Source organism: Delphinapterus leucas, chromosome 2 (genome assembly GCF_059928025.1).
Source record: "Delphinapterus leucas isolate spDelLeu-1000000601 "Yukka" chromosome 2, BTC_Dleu_Yukka2, whole genome shotgun sequence".
NCBI lineage: Eukaryota > Metazoa > Chordata > Mammalia > Artiodactyla > Monodontidae > Delphinapterus > Delphinapterus leucas.
In genome coordinates, this window is record NC_143130.1 from 118,294,127 (window position 1) to 118,311,129 (window position 17,003).

Here is a 17,003-nt window from a genome sequence, read left to right on the forward strand (position 1 = left end):
GCTAACCCGGCCAAATCGATCACCGCAACCACTGCGGAGAATACGGCGATCACACTAACAGCAGGGAGAGCAGACGTGAAAGAAACGGAGAGGGAGCCTCCTTAAGGCAGCTTTCCAGCTTCAGCACGCCGTATTTTAAAGGCGCAGGAGTGAAGGGGAGGAGAAAGCACAAGTACAGGTAAATTTATTTTCATCTTGAAATTTGTTTTCATCTTATTTCATCTTTCATCAAATTTTATTTCATCTTGGCCCTTTGGCACTTGTGCGCCACGTGATCCCGGAAGTCCTTTGGCTCTTCCGGTTCGAGGGAAGAGCTTTCTAATTTGTTTCTTTTCATTGTTCACGGCGGATATCTGGAAGTCCTAAAGTCTCCCTGAATGTAGTAGGCGCCTTCAGCAGCCGCTTGTGCCGTCTCTTGCCAGTAAAAGATTCAGAGTCACCTTTTTCTTGCCGCTAGGCCGGGCGGAAGGCCTGCTTCTGGCTCAGTCAGGCCTCCGCGGCCGCGCCGTCGCGGTGCATTGTGGGCGGGGTAGTTTCCGCCGCGTTTATGGTTGTATGGTACGTGAGTGCTGCGGTGAGTGGTTGAATCAAGTGAACTTCGTTTGTGATAGATCCGTACACAGTAGGTGGTGCCCTCGTGGACCTCCCTTCCTTACTAATATCGCAGGCTCGGCTCAGCTGTCTGCCCCTTCCCCACTCCCATTTCCTTATTTGACGAGTTTGGCGGCCACGGCCCCTAGACTCGGGCTTTCGCCTCTGTCCTGGCTGCCGATGGGTCTGGGGTAGGGGACTTACGACTTTTCGCCCTTTCTGCAGCCTGGCTCCCGTGGGATCCGGCCCCTTTTCAAGGAAAGTTGTGATCCACGTGAGTCAACTGGCTGGTCTTCTTTGTGCATTTTCCTCAGGTTCGCGGACTGGAATATAACAGGCACCAGAGGATTCTTTCTCGGTCCCCTCGTCCTGGAACTTGCGACCAAGGTTGGATGTCCCCGTATCCTTGTTTAATGAAGAGAACTCAACTAAGCTTCGTTGCTGCTAGCCCCAAAAGCATTTGATTTGTCTGTGAGAAGCTGAAAATCATCTTTTAGAAAGTTGCGCTTCGATCTCCGCCCCCTACCTGGCCCAAATCCCTTAATTATGCTGTAGAAGTTGGGGCTTTTTGAACATCTCTCTCACAATCTGGTGCTGATTTAACTGCATAATGACTTTCTATTTCACTGGTATTCGAAGCTTTCCTAAACTTTGGAAGAGCAACCCATACCTTGGGCTAGGCCCAGGTCACTCTTCTCTCTCTCTCTTTCTCAAAGACTGTTATGGCATCAAGAACCAAGAGAAGTGGTTTTCTCTTAAAACGGTGTCTCCACAAAATACCAAAGCAATGAATCTGCTGGTTGCCAAAGCCAGATATGTCAGGAAAAAAGATGAGGGCAGTAGTAAGCAAGTTTCTGCTGATTCTCCTCACATGTTTGCAGCTGGAGCGGCTAAGAAGAGATCACAGATGAATCCTCCGAGTAAAGAGCACGTCTTGCCACCTGTGAAGAACATTTTTCAACTCCCGACAAAACCTTTGAATTCAGAGGAGTGGGATAAACTGAAGGAAGATTTCAAAGAAAAGGCTAACTTTGAAAATTGGATCATTTCACAGATGATTAAATGCCATAGCTCTGTCGATGTGGCCAAATCTGTGCTGGCCTGGGTAGCTGCAAAAAACAATGGTATTGTAGGCTATGATTTGCTGGTCAAGTATTTGTATCTCTGCGTTTTTCATAAGCAGACGTCAGAAATTATTGATGTCTATGAAATCATGAAAGCCAGATACAAGCGTTTAGAATCTGGAGCGTACACTCTTCTCATCCGGGGATTAATCCATACAGACAGATGGAGAGAGGCCTTGCTGCTGTTAGAGGACATCAAAAAAGTCATGATTCCTTCAAAAAAGAACTATAATGACTGTATCCAGGGAGCCCTCTTTCATCAAGATGTAAATGTAGCTTGGAATTTGTATCAGGAGTTGTTAGGTCATGATATTGTTCCTATGTTGGAAACATTAAAAGCCTTCTTTGATTTTGGAAAAGACATGAAAGGTGATCAGTATTCAAACAAGCTGCAAGACATTCTTTTGTATCTAAGAAATAATCAGCTGTATCCTGGGGAGTCATTTGCACACAGTATAAAAACATGGTTTGAAAGGTAATTCTGATTTTTGTTTATATGTATATTTTTATTTTAATACCGTTACCTAAAACTAGCCTCCTCTTTTTTTTTATTAGTTGCTGAGAATTACTCTAGTCAGATTATACTTTCTTCTGTCTCTTAGTAAGTTTGTTTCCCCTTTAAGACAAAGTTTTCTTTCCCTTTAAAAAAGTAGCAGCATAAATAAGTTGTGCTAATCTCTACTCATCACATAAAAGGGAAATTATAGAACACTTGTTTTTATGTATTTTTTCCTTTTAGAAGGATCATTTGTTTTCTGAGGTGTCTAGTATGATGTGAATATTTTCAAATAGCACTTGTGGCTGGAGTTCATAGCAAGAAAACTGGAGCTGTCTTTGGGTCATATTAGTATTTTCAGAAGTTCTTCTGAAACCTAGTGACTAGTATGATGTGCACGTATATATTCTGTTTAATCTATGCATTTCACCAGCTTGAATAGTTAGAGGGGAGAGAGGAATCCTGCTCAAACCTGATATGTGTTAAAGAAGAAAATCTTTATCCTTCCTGTTTTTGATCATACCATCATTTGAGTGCTCTCTCCAAGTCTGTCCTTTGCTTTCCCTTTGCTTTTATTCATGTTACTGGCTGTGTGCGTGCTGATTTATTGCTTCAGTCTTTTGTTCTCTTATTTCTTTACCACTAATTGGCTTCAGGCTCTTTCCTACAGATTCATTCCTTTTGTCTCTATTTTTCTCTTGCTTTTCTACTATATATTATCTTTACAGAGCTTTGAAGTAGCAATCATGCTTAATTATCTTTCTTAACACATTTATTGAATATCCACAGAGGAGCTAAGTTGTGAAAATCTTGGAATGGGAAGGATTTTGGATTTTAATGTTATGAAGAGTGCTGGTCTTGGAGTACTTTTTAAAAAGTAACTGCCAAAACAGTGAGAAAATAAGATTAGAGAGGAATTAAGATTTGAAACAGGGAGATCTGTTTGGAGGCAATTGTAGGTTTGAATGAGGGATGATGAGATCTTGAATTAAGAACTGGGAAAGGAGAGAAGTCAGTAGCATCAATAGGAATGGATGGTATTATCTGTAAGAGGAAAGAAGAAAGGATAAGTTGACTGAGCAAATAAACCAATAAGTAGTTTTGAATGCCTCCAATTTTAGGCTTAGCACTGTGCATGATCCGTGATGTAAGATCTATTATAATGGCATTCACGACCTAATTGGGAATACAATAGTAGACAGTTATCTCAGAGTGGTGTATAAAATGATAGTGTAAGAGAAGAAATTACTCTGGGCCAGGAACAATCTCTGGCAGCTTTATGGAGAAAATTAGAGTAAAATTTTTTTTTTTGTCTGGGCGGTGCGTCATGCGGGATCAGGACCCGCGCCCCCTGCATTGGGAGGGCAGAGTCTTAACCTCTGGACTGCCAGGGAAGTCCCTAGAGTTGAGTTTTGATTTAGAGGTCTGGGCTGCTTTCTGGGCAGGTCCTGTGAAGACAGATTTCAAGTTAAAGATGAGGGTCAGATGATGAGAGAAGCAAAGGGAAGGAGATCCAGAGTAGAGTACCATCAGTTACTTAGCCCCATCCCAGTATTAGCAACCACTCTTCTAATTGAACCATTCTAGGGAAGTATCCAGAACTTCTCAGAGCTCTTTCCTACGGGTTTTTTAAATACAACGAATATCTTTCTGTTCAGTAGGGATTTGACCCTCTGGTGATTTGGTTTTGCAATCTTTTTTGTAGTGTTCCTGGAGAACATTGGAAAGGACAGTTCACCACAGTCCAGCAAAGGTAAAAGCCAATGTTTTATTTTTAATTTGTTCGATTCAGGTTTAGTAGGTTGTTGTTACTTATTTTTAAAAAATTTAAGAATACCTTAGAAACAGGATAATTAAGTTAGTTAGGATAGCCAAGAAAAAGGTCACAGTTTTGCATTTGGAGAATTTGTAGTGCTCAAAATGTTTCTTTCAGTAGGTGCTGTGAGCCTGGTGTGACGCCTCAGAAATGTTTTTCCCTAGAGATTTGGGACCCAGTTGTGTTTTAGGAATGACTTTAAAAACTTTGTCTGGGTGCCAGCCATCTACTCTTTTGGGTTTTCTGGCACACTATTTTGTTACATTATCTGGATTACAAAAAGTGAGATGTGTATGATGATCGCAAAGGTTATAATGTTCTTTTTTTAAACTACCTTCCAATTTCCTCATGTCCTAGAATTATTCATTGTAGAAAAAGTTCTTTTTCAGGACATTATTTAACACATTATTTAACACATTTAATTGTAATTACAGTGGTCAGTGTTTGGGCTGTGGAAAAACTGTAGAGTCTATTCACCTGAGTTCAGAAGAGTATGAATTTCTCAAGGAAAAAATAATGAGGGATGTGATAGATGGAGGTGACCAGTACAAAAAGACGACACCTCAGGTGAGTCTGGAACAGGTCTTGTTGATTCCTGGGTTGCTTGTCTTGAGCAGGGGTCAACAACTTTTTTCTGTAAAAGGCCAGATAGTAAGTATTTTAGACTTTGTGGGACATAACGTCTCTGTTGCAGCTTTTCTACTCTGCTGTTGTAGTGAAAACAGCCACAGAAAATACATAAATGAATACAGTAAAACTATTCATGAAAATAAGTTGTGGGCTGGATTTGGCACACTGGCCGTAGTTGTCAACCTTTAGGAGAGATTGCTTTCGACTTTCATAGAATAATTGGGTTAGACTGTCATCCATCTATTGAAGTCAATCCTATTTCATCTGCGCACAAGTGCACTTAAGCCAAAAAGATAGATGCTTATTCTTTGTCTAGGTGCTTCCAGAAAACTGTTCAGTAAACTCCCATGAAAGCATTATGATTTCACACAAGTTTTCTAGTCAAGAGAGTTTAAGGTAGCTTGACAAAATTATTTCCAAGTCTTCTTTTTATCGAATTTGATTCTTGAAGTCATTCTTAATAGCTTTATTTTGCTAATCTTCAGTGCTTTATGCGGGTTTACTAAGATTAAGTTGAAGTAAAATGCTTTTACCTTGGGGAAAGTTTATCCTTGGGGAAAGGCTGCCTATCATCTCACTGAATGCTTTTTCTTCAAGATACCAAATAAAAACGAGAAGTGAAAATTGTTCTGCCTTCTCACGTTGACTTAAAATTATCAGAAAATGCCCCTACTAGGAAGACTTTTAATCCTCAGAATACAGTCAGAATCTGGTCCGTGAAAACATTATCTTCATTTTATGGAATACCTTTTAGCTGACTTTATTGATAAAATTATAGTTAACATTTATTAAATGATCCTAAGAGCTTTATATTCATTATCTTATATCTTATTTAACCCTTACACTACCCTATAAGATACTATTTTATTTCTGTATTACGGATAGAGTGATTGAGACTTCGGGAGGTTAAATATACCCTAGGACACTCCACTAATAAAATCAAGGTCAGACTGACCCCAAAACTTTTGCCTTTATACTCTGCTGCCTCTCATTGAATGAAAATTCAATTCGTAGTTCTGTATGTACTTGACAGCTGACTGGCTGTAGCAGCTCTTAATGCCTTAGGAATTTCTGCCAGCTAAAATGATTTCAACAAATTTCCTTTCTCTCATCCAATATCTGCTGAACACTTAACGTTTATCTTTGGAAGCAGGTGTTAAGATAGATTCAGGGTTGTGTAAATCATGCTGTTTGCTAACAAAGACTTTACATTTCTTTTGTGGGCTAATTGAACATTCTTCCCATCCTCCAACTTTTTATTTAATAAAATTTTCAACCTAAAGAAAAAGTTAAAAAATAGCACAATGGACACCTACATACTCTTTGTCAGAGTAACCAGTTATTATTCCACATATGCTTTCTGTCTCTATTTGTGTTTTTTTTTTTTGCGGTACGCGGGCCTCTCACTGTTGTGGCCTCTCCTGTTGCGGTGCACAGGCTCTGGACACACAGGCTCAGCGGCCTTGGCTCACGGGCCCAGCCGCTCCGTGGCATGTGGGATCTTCCCGGACCGGGGCACGAACCCGTGTCCCCTGCATCGGCAGGCGGATTCTGAACCGCTGCGCCACCAGGGAAGTCCTCTATATGTGTTTTTATGAACCATTTAAAAGTGAGTTGGTAGACATGTTACCTTAAATATCTCAGCATGTATCTTCTTTTTTTGTTTGTTTTTGGCCGTGCCGCTCACCTTGCGAGATCTCAGTTCCCCGACCAGGGATTGAACCCGGGCCACAGCAGTGAAAGCCTGGAGTCCTAACCACTGGACCACCAGGGAACTCCCTGTATCTAAGAATAAGAACATTCTATGTAATTAAATGCTATTATCACATTTAAGACCCTTCACATTAATTCATTGTCATTTAATAAAAACTGCATATTCAAAATTTCCCAGTTGTTCCTCCAAAATGTATTTTATAACTTTTTTCTTCTGACCCAGGACTGAATCAAGATTCACTCATTGCTTTTGGTTGTTATATCTCTCTAAATCCAGAGCAGCGCCTCCCCCGCAACCCCGCCTTTTTTTGTTTTTATGACATTGATTGTTTTTGAAAAGTCTGGGTGGTTTGTCTTGTTCAGGGCTTCTCAAACTTTGTACCTCAGAGTCCCTTGAGGATCTGTTTAAAATGCAAATTATGACTCACTTGTCCAGAGTGGGGTCTGAGATTCTGTATTTCGAACAAGCTCCCAGGTGATGGAATTCTGGTCTTTGGACCACTTTTGAGTAGCAAGACTGTGGACTAATTGTCTGATGGCTTTCTCTTTATTAATTCAGTGTAAAAGCTTTTGGGGTATGTTAAACAGGCAATGCTGTGTGCTTCTTACTGCCAGGTTGCTCTCTGTTGCTGATGCTAAGTTTCATCACTTGATTAAGAGGGTGACTGCCAGATGTCTCCACTGTAAAGGTGCATTTTTTTCCTTTATAATTTCCCTTTGTAATTTTTTAATTAAAAATTAAGTAATCTGTGGAGTAATACTTCAAGACTACGCAGATATCCTGTCACCCATTAACTCTTCACCCAGTGTTTTTCACATGATGGAGATGAGCTCTGCCTTCGGAATGGTGCAAAGTGATGATTTTCTAGTTCTTTTTTTTTTTTTTAAGATGAACTGTGTTAGACTCCATTACCGTCATTATTCTTTTTGATGCTCAAATTGTCCCAAATTTGGCCTGTGGGAACCCCTGCCAAGCCAGCTCCTGTGTGTCTTTGACATCCTCCTAGCAAACCCGCCCCCCCAATCAGTTTTTGAGTATCTCTGTGCTTTCTGGCACAAGATGTCCCAGGTTTTCACCTTGAATTGCTCCTGCCCCAGTCATGGAATCACTAGTTGAATACTTTTGTTTAAGACTCTTAATGGCTAAACATTGCCATAATTTCTTCTTAATGATTCCTTCTGACTGTAGTTCTAGACTAATAGAAGGAAGATTTGTTAGTTTTCTCTGCTGACAAAGATTTAGAACCCAGAGCAAACCTTCTCCTCGGAGAATGTTATACTGCAGGAGGAGTTTCAGGCTCCAGACTGGTGAGAATAACAAAGAGTAGTCACACATTTAATTACCATAATTCACAAAGCAACTGAATATATTCACAGAAGGGTTGGGACATTTTATGACAAGGGAAATTGTCTCCTTTTCTCTTTCCAGGTGTTCTCCCCTTTCCTCGCTGCAGCTCCCCAATTCTGTATCCCATTTTTTTGTCATCTGCCTTTCACCTTTAAGTTATTGATTTAACATAATAACATTGCAACCATTTATGGAATGATTACCCTATTGTCAGGCACTTCTAGGCCTGTTACACTCACAGCACTCAACAATCTTGAAAGGATATCACCAATTTGAAGATGGGGAAGCTCAGGATGAGAACCATATCCATGGTTAACAGGCAGTGGAAGAAGGCTTATGGCTGGATTGGTTCAGAGTTTAGCTTTGGTAATATTGGTGAAGCAGAAGGGGCAGAGATGGATCCAGAGCATTTCTGGTAGATTGAAGTAGAACCAACTCTTTTTGGGACTAGAGGAAACAAATTAAGAATAGTGGATAAGTTAAGTGTGTAGGTACAGCAAAGAGTTTTTCTCTGAAGAGCCGGAGAATTTTCAAATTGGTCATTTGAAAGTGAGAGAATGTTTGATAGTCTGAGAGAGCTTAAGGACAATTTTAAGCCTTGGAAGTTTGGATTATTTGTGGGAGAACTGAGGAGAGTATCTCTGGGTGGTGCTGAAGTCCCAACAACTACACTTGTAAGGGCATTGATCTGTGAGCCATTTTCAGCAGCCCCGGGCCATCTAGGTAGAGAGAAGGCAGCTGGATGGGATGGGATGAGATTTTGCTAGGGTGGTACCATCGAGGGAAAAGGGAAGACAGGAGTTGAGGGTGTAGGTGAGAGGGTGGCTTAATTAACGGACCATGAGATCAAGGTTGGTAGAAGGAAGTAAAGATGGGTAGGAGCTCACAGATTAGGAGACAAGGGAGATAAAAGTGGACCGGAATCTCAGTGAGGTTGGAGAGCAAGCATAAAGGGAGTGAGAGTGATTAGTGTCTATTAGCGATTCGCTTTGAGAGACGGAGGGCTCTGGAGTGGTGACAAAATCCAGAGTATGAGAGTTAAGCAGATGAAGAAACTGAGAGCCTGAATTGCTAGGTGGTCATCCACAGAGCTAATTAGAGTGTCCATATGATAATTTTTAAAAATAATAACTGCAACCACATTATGGAATGCTTACCAACTGCTAGGCTGGTGATGAAGTCTGTGAGTCCGGTGCCAAATTCTTAATAAACGTACAGATGCCTGGGACAACACAAGGTGATAGCAAAGAAGAGTCAGCAAACTATGGCCCACAGACCAAGTCCACCCTTACACTTTTTTTTTTTTTAATATTTATTTATTGATTTATTTTGGCTGTGCTGGGTCTTAGCTGCGGCATGTGGGATCTTTGTTGCAACATGCGGGATCTTTTAGTTGCAGCATGTGGACTTCTTAGTTGTGGCATATGGGCTCTTAGTTGCGGTGTGCATGCAGGATCTGGTTCACTGACCAGGGATCGAACCCAGGCCCCCTGCATTGGGAGTGTGGAGTCTTACCTGCTGGACCACCAGGGAAGTCCCTCTACCAATTGTTTTTGTAAATAAAGTTTTATTGGAACACAGCTACAGTCACTCATTTATATTTGGGCATACCTCGTTTTATTGCACTTTGCTTTATTGCGTTTTTTTAAGAAATTGAAGGTTTGTGGCAGCAATGCGTCGAGCAAGTCTATTGGCGCCATTTTTCCAACAGCATTTGCTCACTTTGTGTCTCTGACACATTTTGGTAATTCATGCAATATTTCAAACTTTTTCATTATTTTTGTATTTGTTATGGTCATTCATGATCAGTGGTCTTCGATGTTACTATTGCAAAAAGATGATGACTCACTGAAGGCTTAGATGATGGTTAGGATTTTTTAACTAAGGTATGTACATTTTTTAAAGATATAATGCTATTGCACACTTAATAGACTACAGTATAATGTAAACATAACTTTTAAAACAATTTTTATTGGAGTATAGTTGATATACAATGTTGTGTTACTTTTTGCTGTACAGCAAAGTGAATCAGTTATACATATACATATATCCATTCTTTTTTAGATTCTTTCCCCGTATAGGTCATCACAGAGTATTGTTTTTTGTTTTGTTTTGTTTTTTTCTTTTTGACCACACTGCGCAGCATGTGGGATCTTAGTTTCCCGACCAGGAATTGAACCCATGCCCCCTGCAGTGGAGCGTGGAGTCTTAACTACTGGACTGCCTGGGAAGTCCCATTACAGAGTATTGAGTAGAGTTCGCTGTGCTATATAGTAGGTCCTTATTAGTTATCTATTTTATATATAGTAGTGTATATATGTCGATTCCAATCTCCCAATTTATCCCTCTCCTTTCCCCCCTGGTAACCATAAGATTGTTTTCTACATCTGTAACTCTATTTCTGTTTTGTAAATAAGTTCATTTGTACCATTTTTTTAGATTCCACAAACATAACTTTTTACATGCACTGGGAAACCAAAAAATTTGTATGACTCTCTTTATTGTGATATTTGCTTTATTGTGGTGGTCTGGAACTGAACCAAACATGTATGCCTGTCTTGTCTGTGGCTTCTTTTGCCCCGCAGAGTTGGGTAGGTACAAAAGAGACCATGGGCCTGCGAAACCTAAACTATTTACCACCTGGCCCTTTACAGAAAACAATTTGCTGACCCCTGGTATATATGAACAGCATAAGCCTCAGTTGCGGTGGAGAAGTAACAACTTTGAAGGCGCAGTGGGGACTAGGAAAAGGTCTCTCCTTTCCCCTCAGTCCTATAGCATGCTTTGAGAGAATGAGCAGATACCACTTCAGAACTAAGTAAGGGGACTTCCCTGGTGGTCCAGTGGTAAAGAATCTGCCTTACAATGCAGGGGATGCAGATTCGATCCCTGATCAGGGAACTAAGATCCCACATGCTGGGGGGCAACTAAGCTCTCATGCCTCAACTAGAGAGCTTGCATGCCACAAACTACAGAGCCCACACGCTCTGGAACTTGCACGCCACAACTACAGAGCCCATGCGGTCCTGGAGCCTGCGCGCCACAACCAGAGAGAGAAAACCCGCATGCCACAACTAGAGAGGAGCCCACACACACGCCGCAACGGAAGATCCCTCATGCCTCAAGGAAGATCCTGTGTGCCGCAACTAAGATGTGACGCAGCCAAAAATAAATAAATAATAAATAAATCTTAAAAAAAAAAACAAACTAAGTAAGGAGTCATTGATGATCTTAGGAAGAGCAGTGTCAATAGTACACCGAGGGCCAAAGCCAGCCAGGTTATAACAACTGAGTGAACACACATTGAGGTTAAACTCTCCTTTTGAGAAGTTTAGATGAAAACAGGAGGAAGGCAATGGGATAGTGGTGACTAGAGTTTGGTAGAGGTCAAGGGACGGTTTAGGGAGATGGGAGAGATGTGCATGTTCATAAGGTGAAGAAAGGGTTGTCAGTAAAGATAAAAATGTTGAATAAGCAGGACAAGTAGTAGAGAATGCATTACTGATGAGCAAGGTTCAAAAGTAGGAGGGGTTGCCAAAAAGCACAGATGGGGAGGTTAGAAATGAAAGAAACCTCTCTGAGACTAGAAAAGAAAGAAGATGGGTGTGGATACAGATATATAGATGGGAGGCAAGAAGGCTGAGGGTAATGACATGTGCTATGTTCAGTGGGATGCAAGGTGAGAGATGGGCATCAGTGGAGGACTAGAGAGTGAAGAAGGCTTGGGATGGTGCTTGAGAGGAATGGCAGAGATGCTAACTGGAGCAGAAAGATGTGGCAGGGAGTGGGGTGCTGAGACTTGAATCATTGAAGTTGTAGGCATCGCTCTCCGTAAATACGTGGTTTAATATTTTTCCAACAGAGCATGGCTCACCCAGAGTAGTAGTGAAGACAAAATGTAGCATTGGTTCAGATTTTGGGTTTTGTTGGTTAGGTGTGGCAACGTAATAGGGAGCAGAGGAAGGTAGGTCTGATAAAATAGTTAACACAATCACCATGGGGCCCAAACTAGATAGGGAAGGAAATAAGGCCAGAGAGCAGTTGTCTGGGAGGGCTCGGGCTCGTAGTCTCACTGTGGAGTAAAGGAGAAGGTACAGTGACAATAAAGGAATGAAAACTGGAAGGCTGAGGTCAGAGAGCAGGTGACTAAAAATTTGAGACTAAGATTTCAGAGGACAAGCCATTCTGGGCCCTGTCCAGATCCAGGGTAGGGCTCTCAGGGTGTGGCATGTGCCCCAGGGTAAGGTTCAGCTCCGGAGTGTCATTTCCCACAAATTTTTCATCTTGTGTTTTTTTTTTTTGCTTACTCTGTGTGTTAATTTGCTAGGGCGGCCATAACAAAATACCACAGACGGAGTGGTTTAACCAACAGAAATTTATTTTTGCACAGTTCCAAGAATCAAAGTATAGGCAGGTTTGGTTTCTCCTGAGGTTTTTTTTCTCTCCTTGACTTGCAGATGGCCCCCCTCTTGGTTTGTCCTCACAAAGACTTCCCCTGTGCTCAGGCATCTACAGGTGTCTCTTTGTGTGTCCAGATTTCTTTTTCACATGAGAACACCAGTCAGATTGGATTAGGGCCCATCCTTATAATCTCATTTTACCTTAATCACCTCTTTAAAGGCCTTATCTTCAAATACAGTCACATTGAGAGGTACTAAGGGTTAGGACTTCAACATACAAATTCTGAGGAGGCCACAGATCAGTCTATAACACCATTCATTGCAAATATGTATTAAAACTATATTGTGTTCAGCATTTTAAGTTATTTTGTACTGGGAACACACAGCTGGAACTTCTTTCAATATTACTTTTTAAAGCTTGTTTATAATTTGGGAATGTGAGGTATAAACCAAGGAGTAAGTACTAATCCATGTTGAGTTTGTCTACTTAAGAAAAATGTATGATTTCAGCTCACCTCCATAAGCATCTAAAAAGAGCATTATCAAAATTGTTTCAGGCTTATATGTTTTTACCAAGTAGTACGCTTTTGTTCAAAACAAAATAAATGAGATGGCACCCTTTAATGAAATGGTTCTCAGCCTCAGCTGCTTGTTTTAATAGTTCAGGGGATGTTTAAAAATTACTGATGCTCAGACCCCACCCCCTAGAGATTTTGGGTTTAAGTGTACAGTTCAGTGGTATTAAATACATTCACATTATTGTGCAGCCGTCACCACCATCCATCCCCATAAATCTTTTCATCTTGTAAAACTGAAACTCTATTAAACAATAACTCCTCATTCTCCCCTCCTCCCATCCTCTGGCAACCACCATTGTACTTTCTGTCATTATGGTTTTGACTACAAGTACCTCGTGTAAGTGGAATCATACAGTATTTGTCTTTTTGACTGACTTATTTCATTTAGCATAAGGTCCTCCAGGGTCATCCATGTTGTAGCGTATTACAGAATTCCCTTCCTTTTTAAGACTGAATAATATTCCATAGTATGCTTATACCACATTTTGTGTATCCATTCTTCCATCAGTGGACGCTTGGGTTGCCTCCACATTTTAGCTATTGTGAATAATGCTGTTATGAACATGGGTCTTTGAGACCCTGCTTGCAATTCTTTTGGATATATACTGAGAAGTGGAATTGCTGAATCATATGCTACATCTATTTTTAATATTCTGAGGAACCTCCATACTGTGTTCCACAGTCGCTGTATTATTTTACATTCACACCAATAGTGGGCAAGGGTTCCAATTTCTCCACATCCTTGCTAACACTAGCTGTTTTCCGTTTCTTTTTGGTAGTAGCTATCCTAATGGGTGTGAGGTGGTGTCTCATTGTAGTTTTGATTTGCATTTCTCTAATGATTAGTGATGTTGAGCATCTTTTCGTGTGCTTATTGGCCATTTGGCTGTCTTCTTTGGAGAAATGTCCATTCAAGTCCTTTGCCCATTTCTGAATGGGGCTTGGGGTTTTTGTTGTTGAGGTTTAGGTTTTTGCTGTTGAGTTTTCTCTATATTTCGATGTTTTTCCCTATATATGATTTGCAAATATTTTCTCCCATGCTGTGGGTTGCCTTTTTATTCTGTTAATAGTGTCTTTTGATGCACAAAATGTTTTAAATTATCATGAAGTCCAATTTGTTTATTTTTTCTTTTGTTTCCTATGCGTTTGGCATCATATCTAAGAAAATCATTGCCAAATCCAATGTTGTGAGGCTTTTGTTCTGTTTTTGTCTCTCAGAGTTTAATTGTTTTAGATCTTACATTTAGGTCCTGGCTCCACTTTGAGTTAATTTTTGTATATGGTATTAGGTAAGGGTCAAACTTCATTTTTTTGTGAGTAGATATCCAGTTTTCTCAGCACCATTTGTTGAAAAGACTGCCCTTTCCCAATTGAATGGTCTTGGCACTCTTGTTAAAAGTCATTTTTAACATATATGAGAGGGTCTGGATTTATTTCTGTTCCATTGGTCTGTATGTCTATTTTTATGCCAATACCACACTGTTTTAATTACTGTAGCTTGATAGTAAGTTTTGAACTCATTAAGCGTGGCTCCTCCAGTTTTGTTTTTGATTTTCCAGGATTGTTTTGGCTATTCAGGGTCCCTTGAGATTCCATTTGAATTTTGGGATGGGTTTTTCTATTTCTGCCACACACACACACAAAAAGTCATTGGGATTTTGATAGAGATTGTATTGATTCTGTAGATTGCTTTGGGTAATGTTGACATTTTAACAGTATTGAGTCTTCTGATTCATGAACATGGGATTTATTTCCATTTATTTACTTTCAGCAGTGTTTTGTAGTTTTCATTGTACAGGTTTTTCACCTCCTTGGTTAAGTTTATTCCTAGGTATTCTTTTTGATGCTATTATAAATAGAACTGCTTCTGTAATTTTCTTTTCAGATTGTTCATTATTAGTCTATAGAAATGCAACTGATTTTTGTGTGTTGACTTTATATCCTGCTACTTTGCTAAATTGATTTATTACTTCTGACTCTGTGTGTGTGTGTGTGTACTTTTATGGTTTTCTCTATATAAGATCATATCATCTGCAAACAAGGACAATTTTACTTATTTTCCAATTTGGATGCCTTTTGTTATTTTTTTTTTCCCCTTGCTTAACTGCTCTGGCTAGAACTTCCAGTACTGTGTTAAGTAGAAGTGGTACAAGGGGGCATCCTTGCCTTGGTCCTGATCTAGTCCTGAGGAAAAGCTTTCAGTCTTTCACCATTGAGTATGATGTTGGCTGTCGGTTTTTATATATGGCTTTTATGTTGAGTTAGTTTCCTTCTATTCCTAGTTTGTCAAGTATTTTTTGTTTTTCTGTTTGCTTTTTTAATGAGTGTCAAATGTTGTTAAATGCTTTTTCTGCATTATTTGAGATGATCATGTGTTGTTTTCCTTTGTTCTGTTTATGTGGTGTATTATATTGATCAATTTTCATATATTGAACATCCTTGCATTCCAGGAATAAAGCCCACTTGGTCATGGTGAATAGTCCTTTTAATATGCTGCTGAATTTTGCTTGCTAGTATTTCGTTGAAGATTTTTACATCAGTATTTATAGTTTTCCTTTCTTGTAGTTTAAAGACACTTTAGTATCAAGTTAACGCTGGCCTCGAAGAATGAGTTGAGAAGTGTTCCCTCCTCTTTAATTTTTTGGAAAAGTTTAAGAAGGATTGGTATTTGTTCTTCTTTAAACGTTGAGTAGAATTCACCTGTGAACCATCAGGTCCAGGACTTCTTTTTGTTGGGAGATTTTAAAATTACCGATTCCCTCTCCTTACTAGTTATAGGTATATTCAAATTTTCTTTTTCTTGATGATTATACCTCTTTGTCTGCATCTCTGTGATCAGAAGCAGCGGTCTGCAATCAGAGCACAAATCCCCAATATTTGGAGGACAGGGTCCTTTTGACCACCCTGGCTCCCATAAGCTGTGAGCAGACTGATTCAGGAACATGTGTACAGCTGCCTGCCATGTGGCTTGGGATGAGAGGTGGATAGCTATTGCTGTTCTAAGCGCTAAAACTGATTAAATTAACCACTGTTCATCATTTAAGTCTTCCCCTGGAAGTTGCAAGCCTTCAACAGACTTCAGAGTTGCAAATTGTTACAAGATCAGACAGATTCTGTCAGTGCACTGTTGTCTAGTCTGTCTAGGGAGATTGATTCCTGGTGCCATCTTCCCCTCAAATTGATGTGTTTTGACACATGTATACGCCTGTGGAACTGTCAGTGCTGTCAAGATAATGAATATATCAACGTCAAAAGTTTCCTGCCACTTTATAATGACTCCCTCTTGTACCCACATACCACTCATTCTTGCCACCTCAGATAAACACCATGGGAATCATATAATATATAGTCTTTTTTTGTCTGACTTCTTTAATTCATAATTATTTTGAGAATTCACTTATGTTTTGTGTCTCATTCATTCATTTTTATTGCTGAGTAGTATTCCATTGTGTGGCTATATCCCATTTGTAAATTCATTCATTCATTCACCTGTTAATGGATGTTTGGGTTATTTCCAGTTCGGAGCTATTACAAATAAAGCTAATAACATTTTGTACAAGTCTTTGTACTTTGTGCTTTTTTTTTTTTTTTTTTTTTTTGCTGTACGCGGGCCTCTTACTGTTGTGGCCTCTCCTGTTGCGGAGCACAGGCTTCGGACGCGCAGGCTCAGCGGCCATGGCTCACGGGCCCAGCCGCTCCACGGCATGTGGGATCTTCCCAGACCGGGGCACGAACCTGTGTCCTCTGCATCAGCAGGCGGACTCTCAACCACTGCGCCACCAGGGAAGCCCTGTACTTTGTGCTTTTGTATTTGTTTCCTAGGGCTGCTGTAACAAAGTACTTCAGCCTGGGTGGCTTAAAATGACAGACGTTTATTCTCTCACAGTTCTGGAGGCTAGAAGTCTGAAATCAGGGTGTTGGCAGGACTGGTCTCCTTCTGATGACTCTGGGGAGATTCTTCCCTTTTCCTAGCTTCAGAAACTCCCAGCTTCTGGCAGTGCTTGGTGTTTCTTGGCTTTTAATTGCATCACTCCACTCCTCCTCCTCTTCCCTATGTGTCATCTCTTCTTATAAGGACATCAGCCGTTTGATTTAGGGCCCACTCTATCCCAGTATGACCTCATCTTAACTAATAACATTTGTGAAGATCCCCTTTTGGATAAGGTCACATTCCAGGTAGACACGAATTTTAGAGGGGACACTATTTGACCCACTACAACTTTTCTTTCTGTTGGGTACACATCTAGGAGCGGAATGGCCGTGTCTTATGGTAGGTATGTGTGTGGCTTTTTAAGAAGCTGCCAAAC

General features: G+C 40.3%; 1 protein-coding gene across 7 annotated transcripts in view; it reads left to right on the forward strand.

The window, feature by feature from the left end:
- Positions 1-52: 52 nt before the first annotated feature.
- Positions 53-17,003, forward strand: part of PRORP (protein only RNase P catalytic subunit) — a 123,371-nt gene continuing 106,420 nt past the window's right edge. For 4 of the 7 annotated variants that reach the window (XM_022570718.3, XM_089907602.1, XM_022570723.3 and 1 more), the window contains exons 1-4: positions 53-178; positions 906-2,190; positions 3,917-3,964; positions 4,462-4,594. In XM_022570718.3, the coding sequence (XP_022426426.1) occupies positions 1,202-2,190; positions 3,917-3,964; positions 4,462-4,594 (1,170 nt within the window). In that variant the 5' untranslated portion in view covers positions 53-178; positions 906-1,201. Of the gene's footprint in view, positions 179-238; positions 623-816; positions 2,191-3,916; positions 3,965-4,461; positions 4,595-17,003 lie in introns of those variants that run through there. The other 3 variants (XM_089907600.1, XM_022570721.3, XM_022570722.3) reach the window with 3 other exon arrangements.